The sequence below is a fragment of the Tursiops truncatus genome, chromosome 2 (assembly GCF_011762595.2).
Source record: "Tursiops truncatus isolate mTurTru1 chromosome 2, mTurTru1.mat.Y, whole genome shotgun sequence".
NCBI lineage: Eukaryota > Metazoa > Chordata > Mammalia > Artiodactyla > Delphinidae > Tursiops > Tursiops truncatus.
In genome coordinates, this window is record NC_047035.1 from 36,950,663 (window position 1) to 36,965,055 (window position 14,393).

The 14,393-nt window shown below is 59.4% G+C and overlaps 2 protein-coding genes across 15 annotated transcripts in view; one reads left to right on the plus strand and one right to left on the minus strand.

Moving 5' to 3' along the window:
- SPTB (spectrin beta, erythrocytic) overlaps positions 1-1,474 on the plus strand; it is a 121,338-nt gene extending 119,864 nt beyond the window's left edge. The window contains exons 33-35 of the mRNA XM_019922680.3: positions 293-466; positions 722-764; positions 908-1,474. Coding sequence (XP_019778239.1) covers positions 293-466; positions 722-764; positions 908-1,075 — 385 coding nt within the window. The 3' untranslated portion in view covers positions 1,076-1,474. The remainder of the gene's footprint in view (positions 1-292; positions 467-721; positions 765-907) is intronic.
- A 4,289-nt stretch (positions 1,475-5,763) lies between these two features.
- The window catches only part of PLEKHG3 (pleckstrin homology and RhoGEF domain containing G3), a 42,410-nt gene continuing 33,780 nt past the window's right edge, over positions 5,764-14,393 (minus strand). For 6 of the 14 annotated variants that reach the window (XM_033851056.2, XM_073800370.1, XM_033851054.2 and 3 more), the window contains 7 exons: positions 13,602-13,691; positions 13,111-13,149; positions 12,651-12,670; positions 11,876-12,199; positions 11,082-11,195; positions 7,580-8,972; positions 5,764-7,163 (listed from right to left, as the gene is read on the minus strand). In XM_033851056.2, the coding sequence (XP_033706947.1) occupies positions 6,394-7,163; positions 7,580-8,972; positions 11,082-11,195; positions 11,876-12,199; positions 12,651-12,670; positions 13,111-13,149; positions 13,602-13,691 (2,750 nt within the window). In that variant the 3' untranslated portion in view covers positions 5,764-6,393. The remainder of the gene's footprint in view (positions 7,164-7,579; positions 8,973-11,081; positions 11,196-11,875; positions 12,200-12,650; positions 12,671-13,110; positions 13,150-13,601; positions 13,692-14,393) is intronic. The other 8 variants (XM_033851065.2, XM_073800372.1, XM_033851061.2 and 5 more) reach the window with 7 other exon arrangements.

Here is a 14,393-nt window from a genome sequence, read left to right on the forward strand (position 1 = left end):
TTAAACTTAAAAGCAGGACATAAAATTGAATATACAGTATAATCCAATTTTAGCTATATATGTGAACAGAAAAAAGACTAGAAGGAAATACATCAAATGTTAACAATAGTTAACTTTTGGTAGGGGAATTACGTGCAGATGATTTTTATTTGCAATTTTTTAAACAGTAAAATGTATTACTATTGATCAGGGTAAAATTGGTATAATTCAGAAAAATGGTAAAGCTATGGGAACTGATTATAGAGATGCTGTATCAGGACCGTAGGTGACCTGCCTCTCTGTACCCTCACAGGTCCTGGAACAACCTGTACTGTGTGCTCAGGAATAGCGAGCTGACTTTCTACAAGGATGCCAAGAACCTGGCCCTGGGGGTGCCCTACCATGGGGAGGAGCCCCTGGCCCTGAGACATGCCATCTGTGAGATTGCTGCCAGCTACAAGAAGAAGAAGCACGTCTTCAAGCTGAGGTGAGGCCCCGCCTGTCCACTACCCCTTCCCTGGTTTGGCAATAAGTGGCTGGACAGGGGTCCACTCTTTGGGACCAGCTTCAGACCTGAGCTGCCCTTCAGGGATTTTTCAAATCAGAGAGGCTGGTGGTCCTGATTTTTGCCTCTCTCAGAAGGTGCTGTGCTGCCTGACAGGGTTCTGGTCATGGGAAAGCTCAGGGGGGCTGGGGGATCAGATACAGAGGTGGCCACGCAGGAAACCCTCTGTCCTCCTAGGCTGAGCAATGGCAGCGAGTGGCTTTTCCACGGCAAGGATGAGGTAAGTGCAGGGCTGCCTAGCCCAGACCCCCATCAACAAAGGGGCAGGTGGAAGGGACGCATGCCACTTGACCTGCTCACTCAGGAGGGGTTGTCCTAGAGGCACCCCGTCCTTTGCGGGGCCCTGACCCTCCTGCCCTGTAGGAGGAGATGCTGTCCTGGCTGCAGGGCGTGAGCACCGCCATCAACGAGTCCCAGAGCATCCGTGTCAAGGCACAGAGCCTGCCCCTAGCCTCCATCACCGGCCCCGACGCCAGCCTCGGCAAGAAAGACAAGGAGAAGAGATTCAGCTTCTTCCCCAAAAAGAAGTAGCCTCTCGGGCACCCCGCGGGTGAAGCCAGTGCGTCGGGACTAGCGACGAGCGGGGACGAGCGCTTCCCTCCTCGGCCGGGTCTTCCTGCTGCCCACGGCCTGGCCGCCGCTGCCTGCCGCCTGCCTGCCCCGAGTCGCCGGCCGGGCCCCAGGCCCCGGGCCCCGCCGCACTGCAATAGCTGCCTTCGCGCCACCGCCCGGCCCGGCCCGGCCCACGCCTGCCTCCGCGCCCTCTGCCCGCAGCCCCGGCGCCCCGCACACGGCGAGCGCGGGCTCCAGGGACGGAGCTCCCAGCTCCTCCGGCCCTCGGGGCCTCCAGGGCTGGGGTCAGGAGACGGTTTTCGAGGCCCACGCCCTCCTCTCCCCGCCCCCCTCCCGGGCTGAGGGGCGCCAGCCCGTCCCCCCCTCAAACATAAGCTGGAGAAGAAGGCTGATGGGGTTCCTCAGACGCTGCCCACTCCCAAAGCAAGTCTGGCTTGGGGTCACCTCCTGCTAAGTCGCAGCCAGGGAAAGGGAAAGGGAAGAGGACCCCGGAAATGCCCGACCTGCCCCTGAGGGGCGTGAGAAAGGAGGCTTCAGGTAGCTCTGGGCCAGGGGCTACTGGGGACTGACGGGACACGACGGCTTCCTCCCCGCTGGGCTTCCTCAGAATGGGGACTCTCACCTCAGGGGCCACCGCATCCCCTCCTCGCTCTTCCTCCCACCGAAAGTGGGAGGCATCCTGCAAGATCGATGGGTCCTAAGTGCAAAGGGGCTCCCGTGGCCTCCGGCACCCCTTGCTGCCACCCCCGATGGTGGCAGGGAGGACCAGGAAGCTCTCAAGCCAGCCCTCTTTTAAAACTACAGTTGCCGTTTAGGGCTCAGCCCAGAAGGAGGTAGATAGGTCTCCACACTGCCTAAGGCGCTGCCTCTCCACCCTGGGGTCCTCCTGCACTCCCAGCAGCATCCCACTCGGACCCAGGGCCCTTACGGGAGACAGCACAGGGCCCCAGGCACAGGATGGACACCACAATGCCTGGAGTAGATATCCCAAAGCCAAATACCCCGTGTGTTCCGTCTGCAGCTGGTACCACCTGAGGGTGCTGGCTGGACCGACAGCAAATTTCATGACCCGTCACCCCGGGGTGGCAAATGTGGCCACACCTGGGTATTTATTACGACCCACGTTAACAACCCCAGATGGCTGGGACAAATGCTGGGGCCAAAGCCATTAAGGTGTGGCGGGCACCCTTGCTTAGCTCCTCTGGAAGGTCCTGGCCTTGAGTCAGGGGGCCACATGGGTATCTACCCCACAATCCCAAGCACAGCCTAAAGGGGCCCTGCAACCTCTATCCCCAGGGATAGCTTTCCCTGTGCTGCTGAGGTCAGACTTCCAGACGGAAGAGACCACTAGTTCCACAGGGATTTTTCTCCGCCACTCTCCGAAAGCAATACAGCTCCAGCCCAGCATCTTAACTGGGGTTAGGTCCAAAAGAGGGGTTAAGTTGCAGGCAGCAGGCATCTCCCCTGGGTAGACCAGAAAGGTCCCTGGGGCCAGCAGTTGCTGTTTCCATCACCTTCCCCATGGGAAGGAGCCTTAGACACACTGAGATGATCCCCCGGAAGCGGGTGAAGCTCAGGCAGAAATCACAGGCATAGGCATCCGGAGTCACTAGGCCTTCCCAGGAGCCCTTAGTGCCCGAGATCAATACCACCATGTCAAGGGAAGGCGATTTCAGCAGACGAGAACCACAGGAGGGACGTTCTCTGCTGGAGCCTGACAGGTGGTCCCACCTCTGGAGCCAGGGTCTTCATTGGGCCTCTATGCACCTAACCCTATGGCCCTCTGTGCATCCACAGGGGACCTAATCTATACCACCCACCAGTCTCCTTCTATACCTAGGGAAACCAAGGCAGGAGGCAGTGAGGTGATGACACTCACCTGGCAATAAAGAAGGCCTCTGGTGCATCTGAGGGCATGTCCTGCTCCAGGGCAGATAGCGGCAAGAGTCTCCCTCAACTGTTCCCATGGGCCAGTCTTCAGGGCGCCAAGAGACGAGGGGCCACCCTCTCCCCTCCACGTGTGCCAAAGCAGCACCTGAAGTGAAGAATTTCAGCAAGCAACTCCACAGTCCCAAGAATGAAAGGGCCTCGAGGAAAAGCTAGGATTTCACCGCCCCTGGGCCCCCAGACTGGGCAAGGGCAGCAGCCGGCTGCACGTGACCCACCATCTACTGCCAGCTCCCCACGCATCCCTCCCCCACATCACACAGGCCCCGAGACATGCAACTCACCGGACTGAGACTGCAGGGGCCCAGCTCTGGGACTCTGTGCCACATGGGGGGCTAAGCTCCTGGTGCCCTGGCAAGGTTTCTTTTTTCCCTCCTTACATTTTCTATTTTGTAGTTCTTTTTTTTTTTTGCGGTACACAGGCCTCTCACTGTTGTGGCCTCTCCCGTTGCGGAGCACAGGCTCCAGACGCACAGGCTCAGCGGCCATGGTTCACGGGCCCAGCCGCTCTGTGGCATGTGGGTGGGATCTTCCCGGACCGGGGCACGAACCCGTGTCCCCTGCATCGGCAGGCGGACTCTCAACCACTGCGCCACCAGGGAAGCCCTGTAGTTCTTTTCTTTAACAGTATCCCCAAACAGCTCCAGTCTACACCAGCAAACCAGGATTCTTCCCCAGGGCAGTTTAGAGGAAGCTCCTTCTGGGCATGGTCAGGTGGTCCTCCTTCCCTCTCTCCTTCCCCTTTGTCCCCTGGCCTCAACTGACTGTGGCTGAGGGAGGTAAGGAGGGTCCTCGAGCTTCCTCCCCTCCACTAGCACCAATAACAGGAGATCTGGGGTGGGGGGGGGAGGGCTCGGCTTCCCCGCCACCCCACTCCTTCTTCCTGCCTATCGGAGAGCAAAGAGAGTCCCCGAGGCTGGCCCTGGATCGCCCTCCTCCCTTCAGTAGGAGGGGGCAGAGATCCAGAGGACCCCATGGCTCGGTCCCTTGGACAAGTAAGCTCAGGGAGGATGCAAGGGAGGAGGTGGCTGCAGAGGACTGCCACCCTGCTGGGCACAGACCACGCAATCTGGGGCTGGCCCTGGGGCCGGCTGGGCCTTGTCCTCCACCTGCTCAAATGTGCTTCCACCAACCAGAGAAAACCCATTTACTAGTTTTTCTAATAAATCAATAATGCTCCGTATTTCCGTTTCTTATTTGACTCACCTATTTCCCTTTAAACTGGACCAAAGGGGGCTGGTGGATCGAGCAAGGCAGCATCTGTGAACACAGGACCGCCGTGGAGACAGAGGCACAGCCAGACCCTGGCCCGTCCTTGGAGTCTTATGGGAACAACTCTGCTGGCACCTAGGTTCTGTGCTTCACTTGAGACCCTGAGAAAAGCTTGAGGGCCTGCTGCAGGCCTTTCCCCATGGAGCTCAGGACAGAGGTCTGAAAATCAGAATCCACACACCTGGGGTTCATCTCCGGAGGTGCAGTTTCAATTGGTCTGGGTGGGTGAAACCTAGACATCAGCATTTTTCAAAAAGTTCCCTCCCCTGATGATTCCAGTGGGCAGCCAGTAAGAACCACTGAGCTGGTCCAGGGTTCCCAGGTATAACCTAGAGGGCTGTGTAAGGATCACCTGGGGAAGGTGCTGACGACTACTCCCCAGGCCTCACCTCCTGAAGAGTGTGAGTCAGAGGGTTTGAGAAGCAACAACTCATCCATCTTGTTTAATTTACAGAGGAGGAAAGAGCATGAGTTTAGGTGACCCGGCTAGTTAAACGCAGGGCTGGATCTCCTGACTCTCACTCTAGTGTGTGGCTATTCACCACAATCAGAGACTTGTCTAGTAGAAGCCAGCTCTCTCAGCGGCTGTGCAAGTACCCACAGACCATTGTGACCAGCTGGCAGGACATGGGCCAGCCCTGCTCTGCTTCTGCTCAGGAAAGGCCTCCACTTGCCTCTGATATCCCCTTGAGCTCATCACACTCAGCAGACCCATCTTCAGGCTGAGTCCGTCCTCCTAGGTCAGAAGACCTGCAAGACAGCTCTACCACCTGGCCCTGCGGCCCCACTCCTCCCAGGCCCCAGCCAGAAGAAACAGGGAGAAACAAGGCTGGTCCACCAAGGGAAAAAAAGGCAGAAAACCCAGTCAGAAGTAGGGGGCATACCTACGCCTTTTGAATCAAAGACACTTTTGAGAGTAAGATGAAGAATGAGGCTCCATTCCAGAAAAAATGCATCTGTACCCCTCACCCAATACTGCCAGCCACTTAAGATATTTCTAGGCTCCAAGTTGAGAATCCTTGCCCCCTAGGATGTCTCCTGGGAACTAGCAAGGGAGAGAAGAATAAAAGGCACCAGATGTGGAAATACCTGCCTGTTAGAAAAATGTTCCACCCCCACCCCACCCCTTTCAGTCCAACTTTGGCACCTGGGGAAAAGAGCTAAAGGCTGGCACGGTGCCCCCTGACCTTACCCCAGACAGGACGCCAGGCTGTGGGTAGACAGAAGCCCGTGGGAACAGAAGCAGCAGAACAAGTCCCCTCCCACACATCCTGTTGCCCAGCCTCTCCCGCCAGCACCTGGGGCCTTGTGCTTGGTGAGCACCTGTGGAAGCAACACGCCCACGTCCCGCTTCCCCTGAGACAGGCCTGGGCACGATCGCCTCTCCCCAGCCCGGCCAGACACCAGTAAGGAGACCACTCAACAGGTTGGTTGGTCAGCAGTGGTTATTACACCATCGGCAAATAACAAAATGTGTGTACATGAGTGACAACCACGGGGCCAGCGAGACAACCCACAGAGGTACCTGAACAGAGTCCACGACATTCTTCCCAGGAGGGAAATCAACAACAGAACACACACTCACACCCACGCGCGCGAGCACACCGACATACCACAGGGTAGAAAGCAATAAATTATGGGCCTCGTTCCTGCCCGGATCCTAAGAAAAGGCACAGTTAAAGAACAAAGCCTCCCCAGGCCACACTCCTGTGTGTCCCCCGGGGGGGCCCTCAGTCTGGCAGCGGCCAGGCAACACTGGAGGCCTGAGCAGGGCTCGCTCTCCCTGGGAAGAGATGAGCTTAACCATCTGGCCTCTTACTAGAGAAGAACTATATACAAGGGAAGCGGCCACACTGGCCTCGGAGGGCAAAGGGGCTCGTGAGTCACTGGCGCGCCCACGGCAGGCGACAGGCCCTTGCCCGATGCCCCAGGGCGCTCTCCCAGGGGCAGCCTTTCTGAGGGCCCCGGGTGAGCACGGTGAGCCCAGGCTGTGAGCGAGGATGCCACCGTTCTTCCCCGTCTCTCAACACAGCTGCTCCCTCCCCCAGGACTCAGTGTCAACCTGTGGAGTTCAAGGCCTGGAATTTCTCCCGCAGGCTCCTCACTCTGCCCTGCTGGCTTGGGTCCGCCAGGTCCCTGGGACCCTCTTCTTTAGGCCGATACTCTGCACACTCCTGGAACGCCGGGCCCTGCCCCGCCTGGGCTGCTGGTGAGCTCGGTCCCTGCCCGCTGGCTGCCTCCAGTCCCGCGTTGGGGCCGGACAGGGGCCCCTTCTCCATGATGACCATCCGCCGGCTGTCCTCCAGTGTGAGGTCTGCGGTGACGTACAGGGCCTCCCCTCCGTCCGGCGCGCTTGGGGATGACCCCGCCAGAGGCTGAGGCTGGGCGACCCCTGGGCCTGCCGGAGCCCTCCTGGCGTTCAGGCTGCAGCAGCGGCCCACCTTCCCCGACAGGGCCGGCTGCGGCTGCATCATGTTCTCCGGCAGCGAGTGGCTCCGGTTGACCGGCAGGTTGCGCGGCCGGCTGCCCTTGGCCTGGAGCGCCTCGTCCTGGGAGGCATATTTGGAGCAGAGCTCTCGGACGTCGGGCCAGTTGAAAGTCTCGGTGTCCAAGGGGCTGAGGGGGCTTCGGGGGATGTGCCAGGCCCCAGGCGAGGTGGTCCTCGGGCTGGTGGCCGAGGAGCTGAAGGAGAAACGCCGCGGCGATACCTCCCTGGCAGAGCCGGACTTGGGCGGGCTGTGTTCCTGGGCCGTGGGCTGCTCGTGGTTGAAGAGAGACAGCACCGGTTTCCTCTTACCTGTGAGGAGACAGCGAGCCGCCTGAACCCCTGTGCAGGAGGGAGCAAGAGGACATGAGGGCTCTGGACTGACCTCAACTCCCCTTCCAGGCGAGGCTGGTTGCTGGGGGTTTGCGTGTGATGGGAGAGAAACCTCACTGACCATCCACGGCGCCCTCACCAAAGGGAAATGGGAAGAATGAAGAAAAGGGGGTGGGGTGGGGTCAGGGGTCAAAGGAACAGACGAGAGCTTCTGCTCTCCTGGAAAACAGAGGCCCATGGCCACAGGCCCTCTGCTCCACAGGAGGAGCTTGGCCTTGAGCGTTAGACCCGCTCCAGGACTCACCCCAGCCCTCTTTTTGGTAGAGGTCCTTTAGGGGGTCACTTTCCCAGAATCCAGCTGGCTCCTAAAAGGTGCTTCCATCCCAGGCTTGCAGGCAGGGCCCTCCGCCCCACCCCCTTCATACCTCTGCCAGCAGATGGTGCTCCAGCCTCCGGCTGCAGGTGGGGGGTGGTGGCAGCCACCTTTTCCCATGGCTGCGGTGGCCTGGCCGTCACCGACTTGCTCTTGATCCGGAGGCTGTACTGGCGAGCCAGCTGGTAGACCTTGCTCTTGACTCGCTCGCTCACGTGGCTGTCCATCACGTGGGAGAGCTGCAGGATGCGGGGGTGTAGCGGGGTCACCAGCTCCCCCTGGGTGCCGCTGCTCAGCTCCTTCACCAGCTCCTTCAGCTCCCGGGCCAGGTGGGCCGGGCTGGGGGGCTCAGTGGGGGAGGCACGGTCCGGCGAGGCAGCAGCCGACTCCTCAGTGATGGCCCCCAGCTCACGCTCCTCCAGGATGAAGAGGGGCTCATGCAGGTCAAAGCTATTGGCCTGGCCTTGGCCTGGTCCCTTCCCAGGGCTGCCCTCAGGAGACTCCATTTCCTCCCAGATCTTCACAATTTCCGAAGACGGGCGGAACTCAGCATCTGTGATGGGAGCTGGGTCCCCAGCCCGAGCCTGGCCTGGTCCTGGGTAGTCAAAGAGGGCCCACGAGGCTGCCCGCGAACCCACCTGTCTCTTATGCCCCGGTGGAGCCACTGGCTCCGGGTCTGGCCTGGGAAGGCTGTTGATTCTGGAGACTGAGTTTCTCACCAATCCTTTGGGGATGAAGGAGAGGCTCTCCCGGCGCCGGACACTGAAGCCTGCGTCGTGGTGCTCTGCACTTTCATAGTAGCTCTTGATTTTGTCCAACAACAGCCGGTCTCGGGAAGAAAGCTTCGATTCCTTCGTGCAGGAAGGCCTGTCTGGCTCCGCTGGGCAGCCTGGGCTCTGGGTCTCTGTCCCGTTGACAGAAGGGTCACTCTCTGCGGCCACCCCCATACTGATGTCCGCTTCTGGAGGGAGCTGAGAGCCCAGGGGGTCTGTGGTGCTCCCTCGCCGGGCCAGGCCCTTCTCACTGTCCTCTAGGCTGACCACACTGCTGCTCCGGCTGGTCAGCCTCGGGGTCCCGAAGCCGCTGGCCTTGCCGTCCTCCAGCGCCAGGCTGCTCCGCCGAGAGAAGCTGCTGACGAACCGCTCGGCGATGACGCTGGCCTGGTCCAGCACTGAGGGAGGCAGGAGGCTCTCGGGCTCGTGGGCGGCCCCCACCTCCTCCTCCTCGTCCTCACTGCTCAGGACCTTCGGGTCCTCGGTGCTGTCGGCCACCATGAAGTCCACCACGTCACCCGGGGGGTCCAGTCCCAGCAGCAGCTGGTGGGTGTCAAGCTGCATTTCTAGGACTTCTGGAGCCTCTGTGTCTGAGGGCATCTCCTCGGTCCTGGGACCTTCCATGGCAGCAGACTCCTCCTGCTCTGTCCCAGACTCAGGGTCTGGCTCAACCTGGGAGAGCACAAAGAGCTCATATGAGCCAAAAACCTCCCTCATGTGACCCGGGGGGATGTGGGGACAGCACAGCCTGCTCAAAGCCTAGTGAGAGGGGCTGCGGTTTAGGACTGCAGGCCATCAGAATGAGCATGACTCAGGAGTGGGCAGCAGGTCCTTAGGGAGAGGATGTCCCTTAGTCACCCTGCAGCTGGGGTGCTGGGCCCACATTCTCAAACCCGAGAAAAATTCTAGGAACGCAGATGGGGTGACGCGGTGGCACCTCTCAGTGGCGGCCTGCCTGGAAAGCACACGGACACGGTGGGAACGTGCAGCGTGGGGCCAGAGCCACGGCACCAGGACTCCCCTGCCTGAGGGGAGGCGGCTCCCTGAAGCCCCAGTAGCTCCCCACATGGGGGTTGTTCCGGGTTGAAACCCAGGCCTAAACAACTTCCCTGAGGGGCCAGGGTCTCCCGTGTGGATCAGGATCCAGAGGGCAGTAGGACCACGTGCTGGAATCCTGTCAGAGGGTAAAGACGGGGATGTGGCTCCTGCCAGCCAGCCTCCGCCCCCGTGCAGGACTCTGCATGTGCGCAGCGGATGGCAAGGAAGGAAGCAAAGTTGGCAGCTCTCTCTTGATCACCTTGAAGGTCATCTGAATCATAAAACCAGCCAGTACAGGCAGCTTTCCAGAGGAATCTTTAAGGAGAACACAGGATAACACGCTATAGCCCGAGGAATCAGACCCGATTCCAATCGTTCTAGTCTAGAACCTGCACAGTGGGACCCAGGAGCCAGGCCTGTAATGTCCAACACAATGGCTGCCAGCCACACGTGACTCCTGAGCAACTGAAATGTAGCCGGTCCACGCTGCAAAAACCTCATACCAAAAAAGCGCAGCATACCTCATTAACAGCTTTTTAACACACTACATGTTGACATGATAGTAGTTTGGAAAAACTGGGTTAAATAATTCTTTAATGTGACTATTAGAATATTTAAAATTACCCATGAGGGGACTTCCCTGGTGGCACAGTGGTTAGGAATCTGCCTGCCAATGCAGGGAACATGGGTTCCAGTCCTGGTCCAGGAAGATCCCACATGCTGCGGGGCAACTAAGCCCGTGGGCCACAACTACTGAGCCTGCGCTCTAGAGCCCGGGAGCCACAACTACTGAAGCCCGCGTACCTAGAGCCCGTGCTCTGCAACAAGAGAAGCCACCGCTATGAGAGGCCCACGCACCGCAATGAAGAGTAGCCCCTGCTCGCCACAACTAGAGAAAGCCCGCACGCAGCAACGAAGACCCAACGCAGCCAAAATAAATAAATAAATTTTTTAAATAAATAAATAATTTATAAATAAATAAAATTACACGAGGCTCACATTCTATTGTCACCGGACAGCACCATTCTGAACTCTTTTCCAATGTCACCCAGGCTTCTCAATGTCCTGGCTGTGAGGCCCACCCCGGCGTCTAAGCCTCATGAACTTTTCCTTGGAACTCTGCGAGAGCAAAGGACTCCATTCCACATAACCCCCAGATAGCGTGGGGTGGCGGGAAAAAAGAGTGCAGGCTTCTGGGTCACAGACCCAAGTCTAATCTGAGCTCTGTCCCTTAGAAGCTGCGCAATGCCAGGCACGTCAACCTAACCTGAGTCTTGTTCTCCCTGGTAGAGCTGGCTCAGGAAACAGGAGGAAGAAACAAAACATCAGGCACGTAGGAGGTGCCCAGTAGATATCGACACCTTGCTCCTTTGCCAGGTGGGACAGGCATGATTTAAGTGTCTGGCACACTAGCAGGGCAGAGCTTTATGCTCTATGCAAGGAGGCCTGGCCAAGGGGACCTATAATCTGGTCACTTCCAATAACTGTGCCCCTTGGCCAGAGACTGCATCTGCCCAAAGGAAGAGGCACCTTTTCTAATTCAGAGTAAGAGGCTGTCGGTCACCAAGCCGCAGGCCCACAGGCCAGACAGGCTTCCTGAGGGCCCGAGAGTCCTAGGGAGTGGGATTCCCTGTCCCCGTGGGCCCAACGGGACAGCCCATGCCTGAAAGCCCCATCTGCAGAGCTGGAGATCTGGGCTCAGGCGCCTCTGCACTATCCCCCTCCCGCCTGCTGGCCCCTCACCTCCGGCAGGGAAGACACAGACTCAAAGCTCAGGCACTTCTCAGCGGTGGTTGGAGATCGGCTGCTGGGCCTTCGGCAGCTCTTGGGGTCTTCGGGCTCCCTGTGCCCCTTCCCCTGCAGCAAGCAGAGGGTAGTCGTCAGCTCCCAGGACAACGGGGAGCTGGTCCCTCCTGCATCCCAACCCTGGCAGCATCTCCTGAGCCCCAAAGGGGCTGGGCTGTGTTGGACCTGAGCCATTCCAGAGTCAGCCTGAACTGCCAGGTCTGGGGACTCAGAAATCCCTGCCAGGGGCTTCCCTGGGGGCGCAGTGGTTGGGAGTCTGCCTGCCGATGCAGGGGACACGGGTTCATGCCCCGGTCCGGGAAGATCCCACATGCCGCGGAGCAGCTGGGCCCGTGAGCCATGGCCGCGGAGCCTGCGCGTCCGGAGCCTGTGCTCCGCAACGGGAGAGGCCACAGCAGTGAGAGGCCTGCGTACCGCCAAAAAAAAAAAAAAAAAAAAAGAAATCCCTGCCAGGCATGCGGCTCCCTGTGTGCTGGCCTCTCCCCCTCCCCCCACCGCGCCCCATTAGTCATGCCCATTGAGTAGCATGCTGGTTAGCACCCAGTGCTGGAACAACGAATGCCAGGGGCTCACCAGGGCGTGACAGTGAGCAAGGTGTTAAGAAGTGCTGATGGCAGGAAGGAAGGAACAAGGACGGAGGGATGAGAAGGGCAGGGGAGGGGACTCTTGGACGGGCATGCGCGTGCCAGGGGGCATGCAAGGAGGAGGGGGAGATCGAAGAGACACCTCACCATAGCGCCCCGGGAGAAAAGTAAAGCGTTGGCCCGATAGTGCCAGCAGTGGAGGGCGGCCAGCAGGGAGCTGGCAAAGTCGGCTACCTGCTCCGCCACTGCCAGGCTCTCCTCCTCCTCCTCCTCCTCCTCCTCCTCGCCTGGGGGCTCTGGCCCAGCCCCCTGCTCGCGGCCTTCATGCCCTGCCAGGTCCTCCAGGGACACCTGAAAGGCCTGTTCTTCCTCCTCCTCCTCCTCCCGGGCAGCCCCTTCAGCCTCCGACTGCAGGCCCCGAGCACAGGGGGGCTGTTCAAAGTCCAGGAGCATGCCAACACTGCCCGCATGCTGTTCAGAGCACAAGGCCCCCTCGTGACAGGCCTCGGGGCAGCCCCCCTCCTCCTGCAGCAGCTGGGGCTGGGGAGGCTTCACAGAGTAAGCCACATCTAGACCCCCACCCCGGTCTCCACTAGGCTCCCACATGAAGCAGGGGGTTCTCGAGGTGGGAAGCTGGGACTGGGGTCTGCTCAGGAACTCAGGATCCAGAGAGGCCTGCCTGCCCCAGGGAGAGGGCAAAATGAGAGGATCCCGGCCGGGCCGGCCACCACCAGGGTGCCACTCCAGGAAAAGGGTACAGAAGGGTCCCCTGGGCAAGGGCCACGGCTTATTCATCTCCGTGACCCTCATGACAGAGCCTGGCGCACAGTAGGTGCTCGACAGGTGTTTGTTGAGTGAAGGAAGATGATGGGGGCTGACCTGGGCTGTCCCCCAAGGCTGTCCCGTGTGCCCCTGGTCTTACCTTCATTCCTGCTGCTCTGGCTGCTCCGCCACCACCAGGTCCCGGCACAGCGGCGAGGGGGAGGGGGAGCGGAGATCAGTAACCCGGAGAAAGAGCCCCCTCACAGAGGCCTGAGGCCCAGAGCCCCCGAGCGAGAGCGCGTCAGGGGCTCTGCTCCCAGAACCTTCACCAGGTCTCCCGGGCTTTCAAAGGAATGACTGACAGACCGGGAGCCGGGGGTGCAGAATGGCACGGTCACTCGCTCCTGCTGTCACCCAAGGGCAGAGAGACAGGGTGCAAGGTGTGCAGGGGGAGCCCGGACAGCAAGGGGTGAGGCCCACTTCCAGGGCAGAACGAGGCAGAATCCCCTCTGAACTGTCCGCGACGCCCACACCCTGCTGGTCGCCAGCTTCACCCTCTCACCCCTGCCCTAGAGCGCACCTTAAAGGGGGTGGTGCCTGTCCACCCCTCACTCACTCACCTTTCTCGCTGTGTTGCCTGAGCAGATGTCTGGATGGCTCTGGTGAGGAAAGCGAACGGGCAGTCAGAGCAGGCCTGAAGCAGCCCGGCCTGGCCCTGGTCCCACGCTCACAGCGCCACACACCCATCATCAGCTCAAAGTCCACTCCAGCGGGGCCCCCCACAGCCCGAGGGCCTGAAGGAGGCTGCCCTCGCGACCAGCCCACAGGGAGACAGGGCCCGGGCCACTGCCCCCACCCGCCTGGGGACTCTGCTGTGACCCACAGCCAAGAAGCAGCCCCGCCCCCATCCTTACGTTAGCACACAGCCCGGGGCCCTCAGCTCCGGGGCCACAGCCCCCTGCTGCCCCCTTCAGAATGACGAGCCTCTCTTGAGGGCCCTGGCTCCACCGCAAGCCCCACCTTCCTTCCCTGCACGGAGCACATCAGCGCCTTAGCTACACCCAACGCCAAGCCCCTTCACAGCACCCCAGCTGGAAAGCAGAGGTCGCACCCGACTTTCTATGGCCCTTAAGGCCTGGCACCGTGAAGCCTCGCTGCCTGCTGGGGAGTGTTGCCCGGTTGTACAGGAGCTGACCAGGCTCTGAGGACAGAATACAAAACACATCCATTAGGCTGATGGTGTCAGCACCTCGCAACCCGCCTTTTCTGGGGACAGACCTGAGATAGGGAGGCATGTCTCAAGGAACCTGTCTACAGAACCTTGCCCTTAGCCCATATTGCCCTTGACGAACTGGCATTCAGTGGGAGGCCCACTATAAACTTGGAGCCACAAGGAAGGTCTACTGAGGTCTCGCAGCTGTTCCTGGATAGGAGAGCAAACTGAAGAACCTTTTTTCTAACTGTGCCTGGGCACACACGTACCTACACTCTATCTGCATCGAGGTAAGTAGATATCCAATTGTTTTTAGAGTGAGAAATACAAGATGCTCTTCTCTTTCATTTTAAAACTTGTAATCAAGAATATTTAATAAGCGGACTTCCCTGGTGGCACAGTGGTTAAGAATCCGCCTGCCAATGTAGGGGACACGGGTTCGAGCCCTGGTCCGGGAAGATCTCACATGCCACGGAGCAACTAAGCCCGTGCGCCACAGCTACTGAGCCCACGTGCCTAGAGCCCGTGCTCTGCAACGAGAAGCCATGAAAAGCCCGCGCACCACAACGAAGAGTAGCCCCCGCTCGCCACAACTAGAGAAAGCCCGCGTGCAGCAACAAAGACCCAACGCAGCCAATAAATAAATAAATAAATAAATAAATAAATAAATGAATGAATGAATGAATGAAT